Here is an 18,959-nt window from a genome sequence, read left to right as displayed (position 1 = left end):
AGCCATGCAAAAGTCCACCCATTTACAAGTAAAGTCAAGAGGGATAACAAATAATTATACGAAACTAATGCATACAGGGACGGGTACACGCACGTTTACATACATGTAGTAGTGTAAGAGAGTAACATAGTGCAGTAGTCAGCATAATACTGGCACATGCTGAGAGTGCAATAGCAAGCTTCACCATTGCTCATGGCCATGCAAATGTTCAGCAGCACTCAGTTCCGCAAGCTTCTGAAGATCAGCACACCTGCAACAAATAGATAGCACAAGGATACACTTATTACCGTAATGATGCATGGGAGCACACAACTACCAAGTTCTCAACGAATGTGATGCTCAATGAAAATCAATCCACTCAAAGACCTGTGAACAGGTGACGGTGGGGACAATTATCTATTAGTAATACGAGGAATAAGATGGTTTGTGCACACTCAAGACGCACAGACACATCACCATACATGTAGTGTACACAGTGTTTCACTTCACTGCAACTAAATTGAAATGAGATGATTTGAACAATCTGTACAGCGTTGCCGTCAGTCAGTCTTCCCCAAGATGGAAATACAATGATTTGTTGTCACGAGGCAGTTTCACTGACACAATGTCATGTTCGTGACATCAAAACGGTTACTTCAGGGAATACGAGTATTAGCTTGAGAAGCTTTTTCTTGTCATTGGCATACAAGCAATCCTCCTACTACTACTAGTACACTGGCACTGCGTTTGTGGATCCCATTGTATTTTGACATCATACTAGAGGAAGAGTGTCGTGGAGTTTCACATAATTATCACAGGGATAAAAATACATTTCTCATGAAATAATTATAATAATTGATGATAGCTAGACGATCGTATACGATTGATGCAAAGTCCTTGCAGTCCTTGAGGACTATTACGAAGAGGTTGATTACTTTTAGGGCATTCATTCAAGCAACATCAAACAAACGCGATACGCTCCTTGAAAATGGAAAAAAATTCAAGCATAACGACAGAACAGCAGACCAATCGAAACGAGTAAAAGCATCCTTACCTCAGTCATCGTCCTGCCATGTAGTTGGACAGCCTTTTGACACGGTGGGACAGGCAGCTCTTGTCCAGTCAAACAGGGGTATCCTTGTGGCGTCGAACGAAAGAGAGTGTCAGTGTACTATCTGACTCGTCAGATTGGAACTGTGCTGAACTTTTCTCTTTCTCCGGTTTCTGCTTTCATCCCTCGCTCTGATGAAACCGTTCAAACGTCTTACTGGCAGCAATGGCCAGCCAAACAGGGGATTCCTTGTGGCGTCGAACAAAAGAGAGTGTCAGTGTACCTGACTCGTCAGATTTGAACTGTGCTGAACTTTTCTCGTTCTGCAATTTCTGCTTTCACCCCGCACACTGATGAGACGTCTTCAGAGAACCACAAGACGCTTCCCAGATTTGATTTTGAACGTCTCCTTATCCTCCTTGGTTACCTCGTGACAGATTACTGTCAGCAACTTCACAGCAGAACCGGCAGCCATGGCTGAAGCGAAGAAAGGAATGCGCTGCCACGAGGCAAGCAAAACTGAAAAGGTGTTTGTTCTTTTTCGGGCACAACACACAGGACGGCGTGACTGGATAAACTGGACTCCTGGACTGTGAATAGGGGACTGGTAGAAAAAGTGTACTCCTTAGGGGATTGCGCGGCAGGTTGAAGCTGATCAAAACTGAGTGGACTCCTGGACTCTGTATAGTGGATTTTGGACCAATGGACTCTATATAGGGTGCTGGACATCATATAGTGCATGGACTCTATACTGAGTCCTACATATATTATAGGAAGAATATTGATAAAAATAACACCTAAACAAAGCCAGAAATGTATCACTAGGTATTCTTGCAAGATGCGAACTGCGTAAAAACGAAAAATCTAACAATCTAAATGACAACATTCAAGTACGAAACAACAATTTCCTTACTACTGTTTTTTTTCAAATAGTGGTTTCGACTTCCGCGATAATTTTTTATTATAGGAATGGGTTTGCTCCCACACTGGAGCTCGCGCTGTTCCGCCGACTTGACTTGACACTTGACTGACTCACGACTGCCATTGCAGGTTTGAAGAGTCGAAGGTTCGATGGACTTCTCGTGTGCTCTGCATGGCAGTCGTGAGTCTGTAAAGTCGAGTCGGCGGAATAGTGCGAGCTCCAGTGTGGGAGCAAACCCATTACTGTGTTTTTTGTCCCTTTGAGTGTTTGATTGTTATCTAAGTTATCTTTCACGCACCTGGTATCTTGCAAGAATACCTTGTGTGTTTTGGGCATTGCTTAGGTGTAACTTATCACAATAATTATTAATCCTATAATAGGTCTGCGTCGCAATTTGTTAATCCGTACAACGATGCTTCCTGATGAGCATTGCGCAAAATTTAGCATTTTTCTTTATTTTTCATCGCTCCTACTATTGTTAAGGCACAAAACTGACAAGGATAGTCTTCGTTGCGGATCCCTTCCCCTCATTGGAACTTTCCGCACCTGAGCCTTTCTAGTTGGAAGGTTGTTGGTTTCCGCTTCGTAGATGCATTGGAGCTAGGTGTCAGGTCGTCGAATGTCTCGATATCCTTGGCAGTTTTGTACCTTGTTGTCGCACTATCTGACTGTATGATTATTATCTCGCTACCTTGGTGACTGTTAGTCAGAACGAGTAACTTATAGATCCTTTTCTCTTTGCATAATACTATTGGCTCAAGATCCGAGTTCCTATTGTTGTCCTTCACATTACATTTCCATCGTAGTTATATCTTTATCCATCACCACTTTCTCTAGAATTTGTTCGTTACATCTCAATAAAACCTTCGTGAAATGACGCTTCAGCTGATTCTGTTTATTGCCATCCTTAAACATTTGTCACCTGGCCGCTTGTTCAAACTAACATTATACTATTCATTGCAGTGAAACCTGTAACTAACGACCACCCCTTGGGGGCAGAGAAAACGGTCTTTAGTGGCAGGTGGTCCTTGGTTAGAGGTTTGCACCGCCCAACCATGTATGAATTTGAGACCATCCCTGCCTGGCAAAGTGGTCTTTAGTACCAGCCTGGTCGCTAGTCACGGTGGTCTTTAGTTACAGGTTTTACTGTAGTACCAGGCTGGTCGCTAGTCAAGGTGGTCTTTAGTTACAGGTTTTACTGTACTGAAATTTTTGGTTGGAGGAAAGCAAATCAGCACACGAAGCACAGAAGCCATAATAATTTGGACTAGGCCTTTCGTACCATTACTCTTCAATTCGAATACAATGGTGATTAACAAGGTAGCAAGCAAGTCCTTATAGCCGGCACTTTGGCGATCAGAGTATTGACAACAATAGCACTTGGAAAATAGCTACTGTAGCGTTGGCACGCTGGTGACTTCAAAGCGTATAGCGTTTAGTGTTTAGAGTATAGCATATCCCCGTACTGTATCCCCATACGTTAGCGTATCCCCGTACATTAGCGTACGGAGTCTGCCTTTGTATCAAAGCTGCTGCTCACGATTCTTTTATAGCCAGTTAGTTAATTTAGTTGCCAATCAGTTAATTTCGTTGCCAGTACATTTCAATTGCCAGTTACAGTGTGTTCACTGAGACCTTTGGTCGTTCTTGCCTCCGAGAGACTGCGGCCCGCTACACTACCTTGCTACCTTTTTAGTCACCATTGTATTCGACTTGAAGAGTAATGGCACGAAAGGCTTAGTCGAAATTATAATTATGGCTTCTGTGCTTCGTGTGCTGGTATACATTACTTAGTACTACATGTACATGTAACCAAATCAACTGCTTGTGTCATGCAGATCGGAGACAGCAAGATGATCCATAAGAAGAAAACGGAAACTAAGTTGTATTCCAACGATATCCACAACCCAATGATAGCATTGACGGATAATCCTCACTGAGAAAAAGGTTGTGATGGTGAGCCAATATAATTATGATGACGAAAAGATAACAATAAAAGGTGACCAGTTATGACAGACTGTCCCCCAACAGTTAGCTAGTTAGTTAACGAGTTGTTACGTTGGTGGACAGTTTGTCATAACTCGTAACATTTTGTTCTTTTCCTTTCTTCATCATGGGAAAAAAGGTGATGACCGTTATGCCAAATGCACACCTAACTAGCGAGGATGTTGCGACCTCGACTGTAATTGGTAAAGAAAGCGTCTGCTTCGAACGTCGGCTGCAGTCATGAGTCAGTCAAGTGCAAGATCCGACGCTCAGAGCAGAAACTTTCTGTGCACCATATGTTGGCAATAACGCCTGTCCTATCAGTATCTCTTACCATTGTCTGACCGAAGTTCCTTTCCTCGGACACGCTGCTGGGCTTCGAACACGTCTCCAATGACAATATGGAACACAAACAGTACAAGCAAAATAAACAGAGATAGCTAAGACTAGCCAAATTTTATAGGCACATCTATGAAGCGCAGGCACAAATTCTAGGAATGGCAAGTCCTGCGCAGTGGTACCATACGCACCCTTCACGCTGCGTAAAGTACCGTTGATCCGGCCCCCCACGCCATGTCGCTTCCCAGCTGGGTTTTCGGCAGGGGGGGGGGGGGCGGGAATTAGATCAAGGCTGTCAAGTGCAGTACGATGTACAACAACGTAGAGGATCAGACTCAATGTGCTGGATTGTGCACATTTTGATCCTGGATTGGCGAATATTGTGTACAGCAGTGCATGCGTCGGGTCAACATCGTATTTCGTTGTATACGCCGAAGTCGCTTCCCAAGGAGAAAATCGACAGGGGGCGGGAATTAGAGAGGGGGCGGATCAACGGTACTTTACGGTACTACTATTCTACTACCGCAGGTACGAGGGAAAATATGAGAGATACGGTATACCCCGACTACGAATGGGATAATGCATTTATCCCAGGGCCGGCAGGTCAAACCTTTCCCAAAATCTGGAGTATGAAATGTGCGAATCGTACTAAGATGGCATTGATGGTTGTACCCGTACATGTACTGTAAAGCCTAGTTCACATTCGACGCAACGCCAACGGTACGGGACATAAGGGCTTGTCGGGAGGGCTGGGGTGAGCTGTAAAATCCTGTACGATTCGTACGACACGACATGCAGCAGTCGTTGCGACGTTCAACGTCGAACGGCGCGAGTCATAAGGCACGGTCCGTGACGGGGTGACTTTTGGACCTAATTTCTCGTTTTTCGGGACTTCTTTTCAATTATTTCTCCTTGAAAGAAGCGGAATCAAGTTCACAATACCAGTTTTTCGTGAAGATCAAAAAATTAGCCCTGAAAGTTGCGGCATTCTAATAATAGCCCCAGGAAATGATAGAATAGGTCGTCTGTCACGCTTCTGAACTATCCCTAAATACAATAAGTGACATGAGATCTTATGTTGCTAAAATTCAACTCAAGTCGTGCTAGCCATTCTGTGAGTTATCATGGGAAGCGCAGTGTTCGAAATGCTAAAAATTTCCAAGTCCGAATCGGGAGCAGTCGGCGCACGACGCCGTCTCCTGTTCACACTCGAATTGCAGCCGTTTTGTACGCTTGCGTCCCCGTCTACGCCCGTCTACGGTATGAAAAGTTGGATCGATCCAACTCTTCCCGTCGCTTCCCGATCTGTACGGTAGTACGGTTGCGTTCCCGTTCCTGGTGTTCACATTGGACGCCGTCAGACCGTCCCGTCGCTTCCCGTCGATCCTTAAGCTGTGTTCACAACTGGCGCGTGGACGCGGTACGCTTGCGGTTCATGCGCCCCCAAACGCGCGCTCAGCCTTTCACAAAAAACAGCAATCCGAGTCGTATTTAGCGCGTGCGACACCTTCAAGTACTAATTTTTTGACCCCGCCAGTCAAAGTGACTGGCATGTACGCTGATACGCGCCTGATACGCGCTGAAAATTCCAACATGTTGGAAGTTCCATTTCGGCGCGTTTCCGTACGCATGGCGCCCCAAAAGCCAGCAAAAATACGCACAAACGCGTGGTTTCACGCGTACACGCGCCAGTTGTGAACACAGCTTTATCGCCGGTACGCGCCGGGAGTCAGCGGCGGTGGGCTTCTTGCAACCTCTCCCGGCGCATTGCGATTGTGTGAACCAGTTTTTTTTTTTTTAGTAGTAGTAAAAGCCTCTTTTACGGGAGAACAAAACACAAATGTGTGAACCAGTGCAGTCGTAACAAAATCATACGGTAAAATATCGCAAGGGACCGCCGGCAAAGTTGGACAGTGCCCAACTCTTGCGATCTGCCCCGGTGCCGATCCCGTACGATTTTGACCAAAAGTGGTTTGTGAACCGTTCGCGCCGGTGATCGCCGGTTGCCGGGAGCCAGACTTTGTCAAAATATCAAACCAATACTTGTCCTAAATTTTCCTAAATTGAAGCTAGAGAGGAGATCCGTTCGCCATTCTTGTAGTCGCTTCAAGGCGGCAAATATGTCAGGATACCAGCCCGCCCTTCTCGGATGATCTGCTTGACCATTGTGCAACTTATGAGACAAATACAATTGAAACAAATATAAAATTATAATGGATACATTGGCAAGTTCTTGTGACTTCATCAACGTTTGCAAGCATAATTTCGACACAATCGCTTACTAGACTGCAAAAAAATATGTAGAAGTAGTTTCATGATCTTCAGTAAAAGGTAGCACCGAGTGGCCATCACCGAAAGACCTTGAACTACTGAAGAAACAAAGAATTCAAGCTTCAATTGGCAAATGTCGTAGCATTTTGGCACATTCTGTACTACTTTGTAGTAGATTTGGTACTCGAACCGTAGGCGCAACGGATCGGGAGCTGGCTCACCGCCGATGTCTTGCGGCGCCGATTTTGCTTATGTGAACCAACCCTTAGGAGAAGAAAATTCTATGGGACTCAAAATTGACAAACAAGACGGCAACCAGCGCTCGAGCATAGTACCTTTTCGCCATTCCTTCGTGCATGATACCCATTCTAATTGATAAACACTACCCTCTCATGTTTCGTTTCATGTGCAACGGACGAAGCAAAGTGTCTTTTTTCGTCCACAAAAGAAAGGTAAGGAAATTGTCGTCTTCGCGACACCCTTCGGATTATTTAGGGGGGCATTGTGGGCCAGGGGTATTTTTTTCTTTTTCTTTACAACTGTCCCCAGGTACTGAGACGGCGCTGATATCCTAGGAGTTCTGTTGGTGCAAAATGCCAGGTTACTGACTTATGGCGAGGTTTGTCCACCCAAAGATATGGGAGATTTCTTGGATAACATACACACATAATACAGTGAATGGTATTGCAGTGGGCATCCAAAACGGTTGAACCAAACAAATATGGTATGATACCTAGAGGCTAGCCGCTAGGCACACAAAAATCCTTCAGGAATTGTACGCAATTCCCGGTGCCTTGGTGCGTCATTACACATGGACATTGTGGGTTTGCCGGCGCACGGCTTTTGCTTCACCACTTCATACAAGTTTACCCACTCACTCAGGTTGCGTTTGGGTGGGCATTTTCAGAATGTAACCATTCTGGAATGGGAATCGGCAAGAATCACCTGACCAAACTAACGCGCCAGAATCAATTAGGAATCACTTGACATAACAGTTCCATAATGTCGTTGTGGAACGGCGGCTGTCTTTTCTTTTACCCGACTCTAGTTTCCTTGAAAGAGTCATGGTACTTCTGAGTGCATGATTTGAGGCACTTGAACCTGGTGCTCCATTGTTTGGCTCGTGGCAGCCATTATCATTTTTGATTCCGGAATGAGAATGCCCATTCCAGCATGTGAGGTGGAATGATCATTCTCCAAAAAGAATCATTCTCAGCGATTCCCATTCTGGAATCATGTGGAATGTGACCAACCTAACGCACTTTTTCGACCAACGAAACGGGCGAGAATGATTTAGAAAAGCGATCCTGTCAGCTTTTCTATTATTGTGTTCACATGGCAGAAAAAACGACATCGCTATGCTACGTAAGTTTCTACGTAAGGTGCTCGGTATTTCACTTAGGCTACGTAAGTCTCTACGTAACGTGCTCGGTATTAGATCTACCAACGCGTGGTAGCCGAGTGCTGTGCACGTGCACGGCAGACATTGTGTTCAGTGCACATGCATGCAGTCCGCGGATCCGTGTTCGGATGTGCATGCGCGAGGAACTTCCTTCTTTGGAACTGCTTCTTGCATGAGCTGTTTCGGATATTTCGTCTCATGGCCTGGCTTATTTCGTTTCGGCGCTGCTGAGACCTCCTTTCGCGGAATATTACTCAATGACAGGTGAGTTGACCAGTTGCCTTTGATTCATTTGCTTGTGTTGACTCTTTCATTCAGGAAAAGTGTGCTGATTTTGGGGCGGAATGCAATAAATAATGGAAAAGTTGACAGGATCTCTTTTCTAAATTTTGCTTTTCTGCTGCCGAGCTGCGAGGCCTCCTTTTACGGAATACTCGATGACAGATGATCTCTAAGTTTACCGGTTTCCTTCGATTCATTTGCTTATGTTCACCTTCATTTACGGAAACGTGTGCTGATTTTATTCGGATTTAAATCCATTTTTATCTCTTTGCCCTTGTCTACAGTGTGCGAGGAACGCGAGTTCAACTTCTTGACGGTAAGGCTTATGTTAGATGTGTTGTCGAAATACTCATATTCATTGTACATTGGTACGTTACAAGTAAGGCACTGGTCAGTGGCATACTATCGTTGGCAGTTCCCAATCTGGAGGGAAAGGTTCAAGTACCAATTGACCGAGTTTGAAAAATAAATTCGCATATCAGGGGAAATCTCTATTGTGGAGAGGTTCAGTAACTTGTTTGTTTCATACGAAACAAGCCAATGGGTGCAGTCCCGTCTCGTGAAAATCTCGTTTGCGCGGGCCAAGTGCACGTACGCCATGACCCGATCTCACGAAATTTCCTACGACAGTTCATTTCGCGTTCCCTGCAAGTTTCGCGTCCAAAGGTGCGAAGTTTCGCACTTCATGATGTAGAGCGAAAGTTTGTACGCATTTTCGTTTGGCAGAATCTCTCTAGTGACTCAATTGTTTCATACGAGACGAGTCAATGAGTCGGTGTGGCTTAGAATCTTTCGCTGTAGAAGAAATCTATTGGTATGTCTATTGGAGAAATAATTGTATTCACTGGTTATAAAATAGGTTAAGACAAACTCACAGAATAAATACCATCGGTCCCTTGGTGTTCGTCCTAAAGAGGTTCGACTGGATATCATTCATACTCACCAAAAGATATGTAAGATTTTATCATTGTGGAGTGCCTTGTTTATCTCTCAGTACCTCCAACCATAGCCTTGCCCCTTTTCTCCTCAGGATCAGTGTAGTTGTTGGAACGAGGTTTTGGACTCAGCAATGTATTCGTTTACATTTTAATACATGTTTATTGTTCCTCCTTTGCTGTGTTGTTTTAGACAATCGTGGACTAACAGTTTGAAGTCATTGAACTACTTCCAAAAGTTGTATCGACATCAACAGGATTACGATTTCAGTTTCAATATGATGCTGGATGACCTTATCACGATAACCCATAACTATAAACCATTATAAACACAGAATCAACAAAAACATCTGCGACACGCACCTGGCGCATGGCTACATTTCTCAAATAAATCTGATTGAGGGTGGATAAATCTGAAATATCTGAAAGGCAAGACAATTTTATGACAGAGTCATGAAATTCTGCAACAGCAACATGCACAGAATGACCTCCGTATAAATTTAAAAAAAGTATCACCACCACTGCTCACATGTTTCCCCGCAGAAGAACATGCATTATGCTAGTGCCATTTTCTGCAAGAAAAGGCTTGTACATCAATGCGTATAATATGGTATTGATATGATGTGAAGGCCATCATTTACATATTGATATAGCATATAGGGCATTCCATTGATTGGTGACAGAAAAAAACAAAAGAAATTATAGCAATAAAAACTGCTTTATGGCAGTTTTCTAAAAAAGGTTATTGTGTTCTAGTCCATGGACCCCGTCTAAAAAGTAAGAAATTAACGAAATGTGATAGCTGAAAATTAAAATTTCACACAAAACCTCACAATAATCACAACACTTGAAATGCTGCTTTCAACACTAAACTTGTACTGCACCAACAATTGGCAACATGCATGCATAGGAAAGAGGATCACGAGGGGAAAAGGTCTTCTGCATGTAGCTTTTCATTCTGTGTGTGATTATTGTGAGGTTTTGTGTGAAATTTTAATTTTCAGCTATCACATTTCGTTAATTTCTTACTTTTTAGACGGGGTCCATGGACTAGAACACAATAACCTTTTTTAGAAAACTGCCATAAAGCAGTTTTTATTGCTATAATTCCGAGTGATTCCAAGTGATTCCCATTTGGGAATGTGACCAACCAAACGTAACCTCAATTCGAAAGACTGGAACGAGACCAACCCGAATGTGACAACTAAGAGCGAGTTGTGCATTTGTTGGAACAACGTTCGGGAATTGCGAGAAGGATATCAGCAGGGTCCAACAGTGGCAGCAACAGCACCAGGTGATGATGGAGTACCAAGGAGCTTGTATCATGCACATTACAGTGAGCAACAAGAGAAACCGTACTGTGGTACGTGAGATCAGAGCCTGGGCAGGATGATCGACACTGTATACTGTGCTACAGTGCCTCAATTGTGGGAGAGAAAACAAACAGACCAGCAAGCACAGATCATGAACTGGTACACAACATTGACAACGCACTAACCGCACAGCAAAGTTACAGGGCATAGCCGAGCGTTTTGTTGCCAATGAATTGCTTGAGAAGGGAGCAGTATTCCTTGTAACTTTGCATGGAGACAACGCAGAGTCAGAACCAGGCGTAACAAGGCAAGACGGATACTGTACAGGGGACAGACTTGTATACTCGCCATTGTGGTACAACCAGGAAATTAGGCATCACGTCATACCGAAGTGGCTTCGACACGCTACATTGCATTCATAGCTGTACGGTGAACCTGTTACACGAGCTTCTGTGAAACAGACAGCATGCCAATGACCTGCAAGCAAAAACAAACGCAGCCGGTAAAACAAACGCTACATAACTTCCCAACATAAACTTGTACATGCTGATGAGAAGCAAGAATGTGCTTGATGTTGGAAGTTATGCTCGCATATTCAAAAACATGCATGGAAAAAACATCAATGACATTGTTCACGAATACAACAGATACATCATACAGGGACAGAGAAAGTAATTCTTCCTCCGTTTGTATACGCGCACGCGCGCGCGCGCGTGGTAGATAAATCCGTTTGGCATGACTTTCGATCGAGGTCGCGTTCGCCGTAGAGGTAGGTCAACTCGAAGCCAACACCTCTCACTTTCGCTCTACTGCCCCTTTGGGGCCGATGCGATCCTTGCGCCAAGTTGTGGTAGTGGCTCAACAGAACAGGACGGGTGTGTGTGTGTGTGCGCGCGCGCGCGTGCGCGCATGTGTGTGTGTGTGTGTGTGTGTGTGCATGTGTGCGTGTGTGTATGTGTAAGTGTGGTTTCTGAGCTTTTCTCACAATCGTATAAGTTTCATTTTTTGTGAAAACCCAGCTACACTGTGACCCGTACAATCGCATGTCGTTTACCTGGCGGTCAGTCCCTTTTTTTTTTTACCAGAAATCACGAACCTCGAGAACAGAATATTGCAAGATAGAGGTGGTTGCAGACGCAACTGCGGTGGTGAAACTGGAGCATCTCCGCTGACCTGAGGTCTCGGCTTCAGCGACACTTCAGTGCACCAAAAACTGGCATGTCGGGTATCCAACAGCACCGCACTGACACCTTATAGACCTTATATTTAGCATTTATAGTCCTACTTCAAGTAAATGTAGACAGATATATGAATTTCAGGATGGCGGGCGGGAGCACTTTTGGAGCTCCGCCTCGCATCACTTTTTCCTTTCAACTTGATCCTCTTTGGGAGATCGATCATGTATTCTTCATTAAGGAACTAGCTAGAAATGGAGTCAAGCCCGACGAACTCCAGCAAGTGGACCTGCATGGCAGACCAGGCTGGTGCACTGTCACCCTCAAGCATGCTGCCGCCAGGGATCGCCTTGTGTCCACGTCTTTCAAAATTGCTGGTAAGGCAATAGATATTGTCATGGGAGACACCGAGCTCATTAGCTTGCATGTGTTTGGCTGTCCGTATCACCTGCATGACGGTGCATTGTCTTCGGCCATAAGCCAGTATGCAACGATTCACGGGTCTCCTGCTAGGAAAAAAATCCTGCACGAAGGGTTCTCAGTTGAAACCGGTACTCGCTTCTTGAAGGTGACATTGCGAAAGCCAGTTCCGTCTCTTGTTCGCGTGGGTCAGACCCCCCTACGCATCTGGTACAAAGGGCAACCCCAGACATGCTTCCGTTGCGCAGCACCAGGCCATAAAGCCAGTGAATGCCCACGCCGAAAACCTCCAGCTAGTCTGTCAACAAGTACGGGATGCACCGAAGTGAACAGGTCAGCAGCAGACCCTCAAAATACGCATAATCAAGAGGTTGCAGCTGCAGGATCAGTGCATGTGCAGCATGATGAACACTCCCGGGAAAACGCACCTACGAGTATGAGCTACGCGCAAGCTGCTACCAAATCAAGAGAAAGTAGCAGCACAGATTCCTGTGGAAAGCACTCGAGCGACAACATGGCACCAACTGAAGAGACCACTGACTCTTCTCCACCAGACATTCAACACACCATCACAGTATCAACAACACCCATGCAGACCAATAAGTCTCCTTCCTACTGTATCACGCCTCCTAGAACGTGCAATCCACCGTGAAGTTGTTCGATACTTCGAGTCCGAGAATCTTCTTCCGGAAACTCAGTTTGCCTACCGTCGCCATCATTCCACGGAGGACGCGCTGACACTGGCCGTACATCGATGGAGCACAGCTAGGGCCCGGAAACAGTCCACTGGTATTGTGTTTGTCGATATGTCTAAAGCGTTTGATAAGGTTCGCCACCAAACGCTGTTAGATGATCTTCACGGAAAGGGTGTACGTGGCACTGCTCTGGCCTGGTTTGCCAGCTATTTGTCGGGTCGGAAACAACGCGTTAAAGTTGGTTCTTCAGCGTCATGCTACTCGGAGTGTTCAAGTGGTGTACCGCAAGGTAGGGTTCTCGGCCCGTTTCTTTTTTCTGTTTACATCAGTTCCATCGACTCTCATCTACCGCCTGGTATTTGTCACCAAGAATTCGCCGATGATATCACTTTAGATACATCATCATCCAGCCGTGCAGACATCAGCTCTAAGCTTAGTGTCGCATGTACGCGTCTCACCGTCTGGCTCAATGGACGCGGTTTGAGCCTCAACGCCACCAAGACCTGTGTGCTGCACATTGCTCCCCGGAGCACCCTTGATCCCTTGCCGCCTGTGATATGCGATGGCGCTGTACTCCCTGTTGTGTCGCAGACCAAGTACCTGGGCTTGATTGTAGACGATCGCCTGACTTGGAATAGCCACGTTACGCATATCTGTAAAACGTCTCGACAGGTTATAGGAGCACTGTGGAGAAATCGGAAGTGTCTCTCTCTGCAGTCGAAGCGAATGGCGTACACGTCCATGGTAGAGTCCAGGATCCGCTATGGATGCTCAGCTTTCTTTAGCTCTCTCTCCAAGGCTAATAGAGAGGTTCTGCTATACGTGAAACGTAGAGAAATCACGTAGAGAGCAGGTGTCTGGGTTAGAGTCTACGGCTTCGCGTGTTTTGGCTCCAGATTTCTACGCGGAGATGGGGTTCTCTACGTTGTGGCACACGCAGAGAAAATGCGTACGGATTTGCTGGGTATCGATCAACTGCATGCAGAAAACTGCCAAATATGGAAGGGGAAATTCCCAGTACACATTCCACGTGACTTCTCTAGGTGAAACGTAGAGCAGAACGGCATTTCTTTACGTTACGGGAACGCGAAGAAAGTTCGCGTGATTCTTTGCGTCGCGTTCCCAACACGTAGAGCAGAACCTCCCTACTGAAGAGAGACTTCAACGCCTATGCAACCTAGCCCTGCGAGCCGTATACAACCTTACCTCCCGTACCCGTATGACTCCCGTGTATGCGGAACACAACCTGCTTCGTGTACACCAGCTCTTGCGTGAAACAGTGTGCTCACTGGTCTACCGGTGCCTACATTCCACCATGGAGCAGCCGCTGATCAGCGCATTTTTTGGAGATTTCGTCACTCCGACTAGGGCTGGCCAAACGCGCGGCTCCCAACAACATCTGCTGCAGCTTCCATCCAGAACTCATCCCGTGTCTCTTTCTGCTGCACGCGTTTGGAACAGTCTTCCACCTGATGCGAGAAACATCACGTCCCCCCTCCAGTTCAAGGGTGTGTTGCACGCGTATTGTCTTACTGTAGCATGACAGCAACCCCCCTCCCCTATCTTGAGTATAGTACTAGTAATATGTAGTAATCCTGATGCTCTGATGCATGCCGAGGCTAGCTGTGCTCAGTCTCCGGCTAGCTGTATGCTCAGGATGCATTCTTGATCTTCTCTTCTTCTTCTTCTTTTCTTTTTTTTCCTTTCTCTTTTCTTTAAAATGTTTTACTGCCAGAAGTCGTCTTCATATAAGGAGGCAGATATGCCTGTTTGTTGTACGACTTTAAATAAATCCAACCAACCAACAGTCAGCATCATGAAAGTTGCCATTACCCAGAGTTAACTACAAGCCAGTCCCTTGAGATGAGCACGACTGTCTTAGGGTAATACCGTAAAGTACCGCCAGAGCGCCCCACCATCTCATCCTTTCGTGGTCGTATTGTGGAGGCGGTCTGCTGTCTGTAGGTCATACGACATGAACCTTGTACACATATTGCAAGTTTTGCAGTCAATCCGTACCTTCAAGAAGACACAAGCTCTACACAAAAACCTGCCAAGTGTGACCTTAGTACACTAAGATTCTTACATCGTACACACTTCGTTGCACTCTGCCATACGATTTTCCTTTCTCTGGCTGTAAATCAAGGTGGGGCGCTCTCGCGAGACGGGGCGCTCTGGCGGTACTTTACGGTACTAGACACCCTTAGTAAACAACGGTAACGCTATTTTTACGGTACTCGTACCTTGATCACCCAAAATTTAATAGCGTTGAAGCTGCAGCGTATAAACGTTATGGGGGCTGATTTATCGTTGTGACCAACGGTACGTGTTTTAGCCAAATATTGCATAGTCCGTACGCATTTCATCTTGTATCGCGTATATGGTGACAAAAATGGTTGTACCGCGCGAAATCAAAGCTATTCTCGTGGCAACAGCGTACTAAAAATAGCGTGCATCTTGCTAAAGGTATAACCAAGAGTACATAAACCAGAGTGTGCAACTCTGCATATCAGATCTGAAACAGCGCAGTTCGTGCACTACGTCACCCTGATGAGGTCAGCCAAGCCGCGACTTGCGTACAGCTCAAATTTTCATGTTTCATAGCCCGGAAATCAGCCAAGTTTGCTTGATTTTAGACGTCCAGTTTCAGTATTTCGGTGTTTTGTGTGACTGTGTACGCTGTGTACATCCACCGACAAGTAAAGTCACCAGGCTATCCGTATCAAAAAAACGAAATCCGGACAAACTCAGTGACCTGCACCACCGCGACTGGTTACGCAACTTTTCACCGTACCTGTGGCTTACCATGCCGTCAGAAATGACGCAGTGCACGAATTACGCTCCCACAGGAACCATCCCGAGTTGCACACTCTGGTTTATGTACTCTTGGTATAACCGAAATCACACACACTGCAACAACTCTACACATCCTGGAACCTGTTCAGCAGCAATGCTATGGCCACCGTCCACAGCAACACACACCGCGCTGTACGCGACTGCTGGGAGTGGAATTTGGAGGTCAAAAGTGCACCGATCCATCAGTCAACCTAGACGTCATCACCACAGTCTGCAGCAGCTGCCCAGATCTCCTGCTCGTCAGTCTCATCGACTGCGTACTGGATATGGAAGGTCTAACCCAGCTAGCACCATTGTTAGGAGCACTGAGGCTGAGAGTGCTGGTGCTGCACAAGGTTGGGATGAAGCAGAACTCGGCTACGATCGTCAGTAGAATCATTCAACAGCAACACGAGAGTTTGGAGGTCCTCGTAGATCTACTCTTTCGCAATGAGCTAACTGGAGATTTCCTGGAAACCATTCGTGGTGAGCTGAGTCAGTGCCAACGCCTAGAGCAGCTGTACCTGGACGACGACTGCCTCTCGTCGGGAGCTCTGCCGGTGCTTGCGTCCCTGCTGCCCAGTCTGCCCAAGCTCTCCCTGCTCGAAGTGGCGAGGAATGATTTCCGAGATGCTGACGACGAAGCAAAGCTGTTCGCCACCGCTGTCAAGAGCTGCTCATCTCTGAAGGAGCTGTGGATGCCTGAAAGTGCTCTAGTGTCTCCGCGGCTGCGCGATGCTCTAAGTGCCATGGCCAGAGATGATCTGAATTTGCAGTATAAGCAGGTTCGCTGGAACGACGGAGTGGAGAATGCCGAAGAAGAAGAAGACGAGTACGGCGATGAAGGAGATAGTGGCAGTGAGGAATGAGGAGGTGAGAGGATTGACATGGACGGATTTCTGTCCTTATGCAGAAAGCTTCGTTTTCGTCTATCACTTCCTCCTGGCATACAGTCCGTCTGTGTATATGATTAGGAGTACACGTGTGTATGTGTGCATGCGTGGTAGTATTGCTGTGTGTGCGTGCTTGTAAGTGCGTGTATGTATATACTTGAGCGTGTGTGTTGTGTGAATGCATGTGTGTCTGTACATTTGTGTTACCGATGGACATTCCTTTCTTCATTTTCAGTCAGTTTGAGGGATCACTGTGGTGACCTTTGACCTTTAGACTTTGGACCCTGTAAATGGAAGTTTTTCGCTCCGTGATTTTTTTCGATAATTCTGGACTGTCGCTGATAGAATTATTGTCATTGAATTGTTGGTTTTTGTTGATGTGGTTTTAGTTGATATGTGTGATCAATTCTTTGCATATACATGTACATATACATTGTATGTCTGTTTGTATGTTTGTAGATTGTTTAGTGAATTTTGTTAAAATGTTTCTTGTATAGAGGGAGTAGAAATGAGAGAATAGAAAACACAGATGAAAATGTTTATTGAGAACTAATATTCATAGCATCATCACCTTGCCACTCACATAGTTCTTACTTGTGCATAGTGCAATGTCTTTACTGGTGGCAGGTTTCTTGGCATATATTTTCATCTGGTAATAGTGTAGTAATGTTTAGATGTTTTTTTTGCAATTCACTAGTTTCCTCTCTAGTGGGATCTCATGATGATATTAGGATTATATGACGAGTATTCTTCAAATTATTATAGTTATATGCGTGCGTATATGCACGTGTGTGTGTGTGTGTGTGTGTGTGTGTGTGTGTGTGTGTGTGTGTGTCGTGTTGACCAGGCTGAATAGTGGCGGTCAATTCTTCAGCCTTGCAAGCTGTTCAATGATGCAATCCCAGCACAAGTTGCTATGGCTTCTGCTGTAGCATCGCTATCATTGACTCGGATGATGGGTGTCAGAACGTCAAAATAGGTGTTTGTGTGTATGTGTGTGTGTGTGTGGACAGATACACATACACATGTACACACACACACACACACGAGCGCGCACACACGCATGCGCGCACACACACAAGTTCAACACCGCAAGGATGGAGCAATACCACGTACATGTAGAATGAGTGCTTGAAAAATACTTAGCTGCGTCGTTATGTACACGAACAAAAAGAACAAGATACTTGAAGCAATCCGTTTGAAATCCAGAACGTATTCTTGTGACCATTATCAGTGGAAAATCGTCACTGAACCTCGATAACAAGAAATGCCACAAGGAGAGTGCATTCCATCCATTTTACAAACTACACAGCGACGATGATAGTGGGAGGTATTTGTCACAAATAAATTTGGGTTTTCATCAGCTTTAGTCATAACTGCTCATCATGGTAAACACACACACACATACACACATACAGACACACACACACACACACACACACACATACACACACACACACACCCCCCCCCCCCCCACACACACACACGCACACACGGACACACATACATACACACACACATACACACACACACACACACACACACGCACGCATACACACACATACACACAAACACACAAACACACGCACCTTGACCTTGACCTTGCCCATTGCGTAGCAATGATAGCGCATTGCTATTTTTCCAGTCCACGACAGGATGACTGATGGCGTTTCAGGTCGCCGCTTCCACAGAACATGCGGCCGCAGGCCGAACCGTAGCCAGCAGCAGAGGGTGCCTTGGGTGGTCGACGGGGAAAAGTACGCCACTCCGGACGGTTCTGTGCTGCACCGTACCATCAACATGTTGGTACCCGTGGCTCAACCGACGCAACGTCATCCATAATGACGTCCCTGCACCTCTTGCGTGGACCGTGTGCGGGGCGCGGGGCAGGCAGTTCACTGAAGAGAACACACTTTGGCAACCGGGGATCTTCCATCCGTGCCACGTGTCCAAGCCAGCGCAAACACCGTTCCCGCACGATGTGACCAATGTCCTCGGGCACACCAAGGGTGTTCGCAAGGGCACACACACACACACACACACACACACACACACACACACACACCTCAGACCTCAGACCTCAGACATGCCCATCGCGGAAGCGATGATAGCGACCAGCTATGTTAGACATAGCAACTTGTGCTGGGATTACACCATTCAACAGCTTGCAAGGCTGATGAATTGACCGCCACTATTCACACACAGACACACACACACACACACACACACACACACACACACACACACACACACACACACACACACACACACACACATGTTCAGCCATGATCACAGGAATGCATATGTATGTGAATATCTGTTAAAGTGAATGATGATTTCTAGAATAATACATGATACAGTGTACTAGTAGCTGTGAGAATACGTAACTTAGTTACTTGACTAGATTAGACTGTGTGACCATGTAGTACTGCAAGAAATTTGAACATCTCTCTGTCTACGT

The 18,959-nt window shown here is 45.9% G+C and overlaps 2 protein-coding genes across 2 annotated transcripts in view; one reads left to right on the top strand and one right to left on the bottom strand.

Moving 5' to 3' along the window:
* Positions 1-4,327, bottom strand: part of LOC135821503 (uncharacterized) — an 89,983-nt gene extending 85,656 nt beyond the window's left edge. The window contains exon 1 of the mRNA XM_065334509.1: positions 4,273-4,327. Within this exon, the coding sequence (XP_065190581.1) occupies positions 4,273-4,275 (3 nt within the window). The 5' untranslated portion in view covers positions 4,276-4,327. The remainder of the gene's footprint in view (positions 1-4,272) is intronic.
* Positions 4,328-15,892: 11,565 nt separating this feature from the next.
* On the top strand, positions 15,893-16,474 carry LOC135821555 (uncharacterized). The gene has a single exon (XM_065334553.1). The coding sequence runs from the start codon at positions 15,893-15,895 to the stop codon at positions 16,472-16,474; it is 582 nt and encodes a 193-aa protein (XP_065190625.1).
* The last annotated feature ends 2,485 nt before the right edge of the window (positions 16,475-18,959 follow it).

This window comes from Sycon ciliatum, chromosome 7 (assembly GCF_964019385.1).
Source record: "Sycon ciliatum chromosome 7, ocSycCili1.1, whole genome shotgun sequence".
Classification (NCBI taxonomy): Eukaryota; Metazoa; Porifera; class Calcarea; order Leucosolenida; family Sycettidae; genus Sycon; species Sycon ciliatum.
Note: the sequence above shows the minus strand (reverse complement) of the source record. Positions and strands in the feature narration are given on the sequence as shown.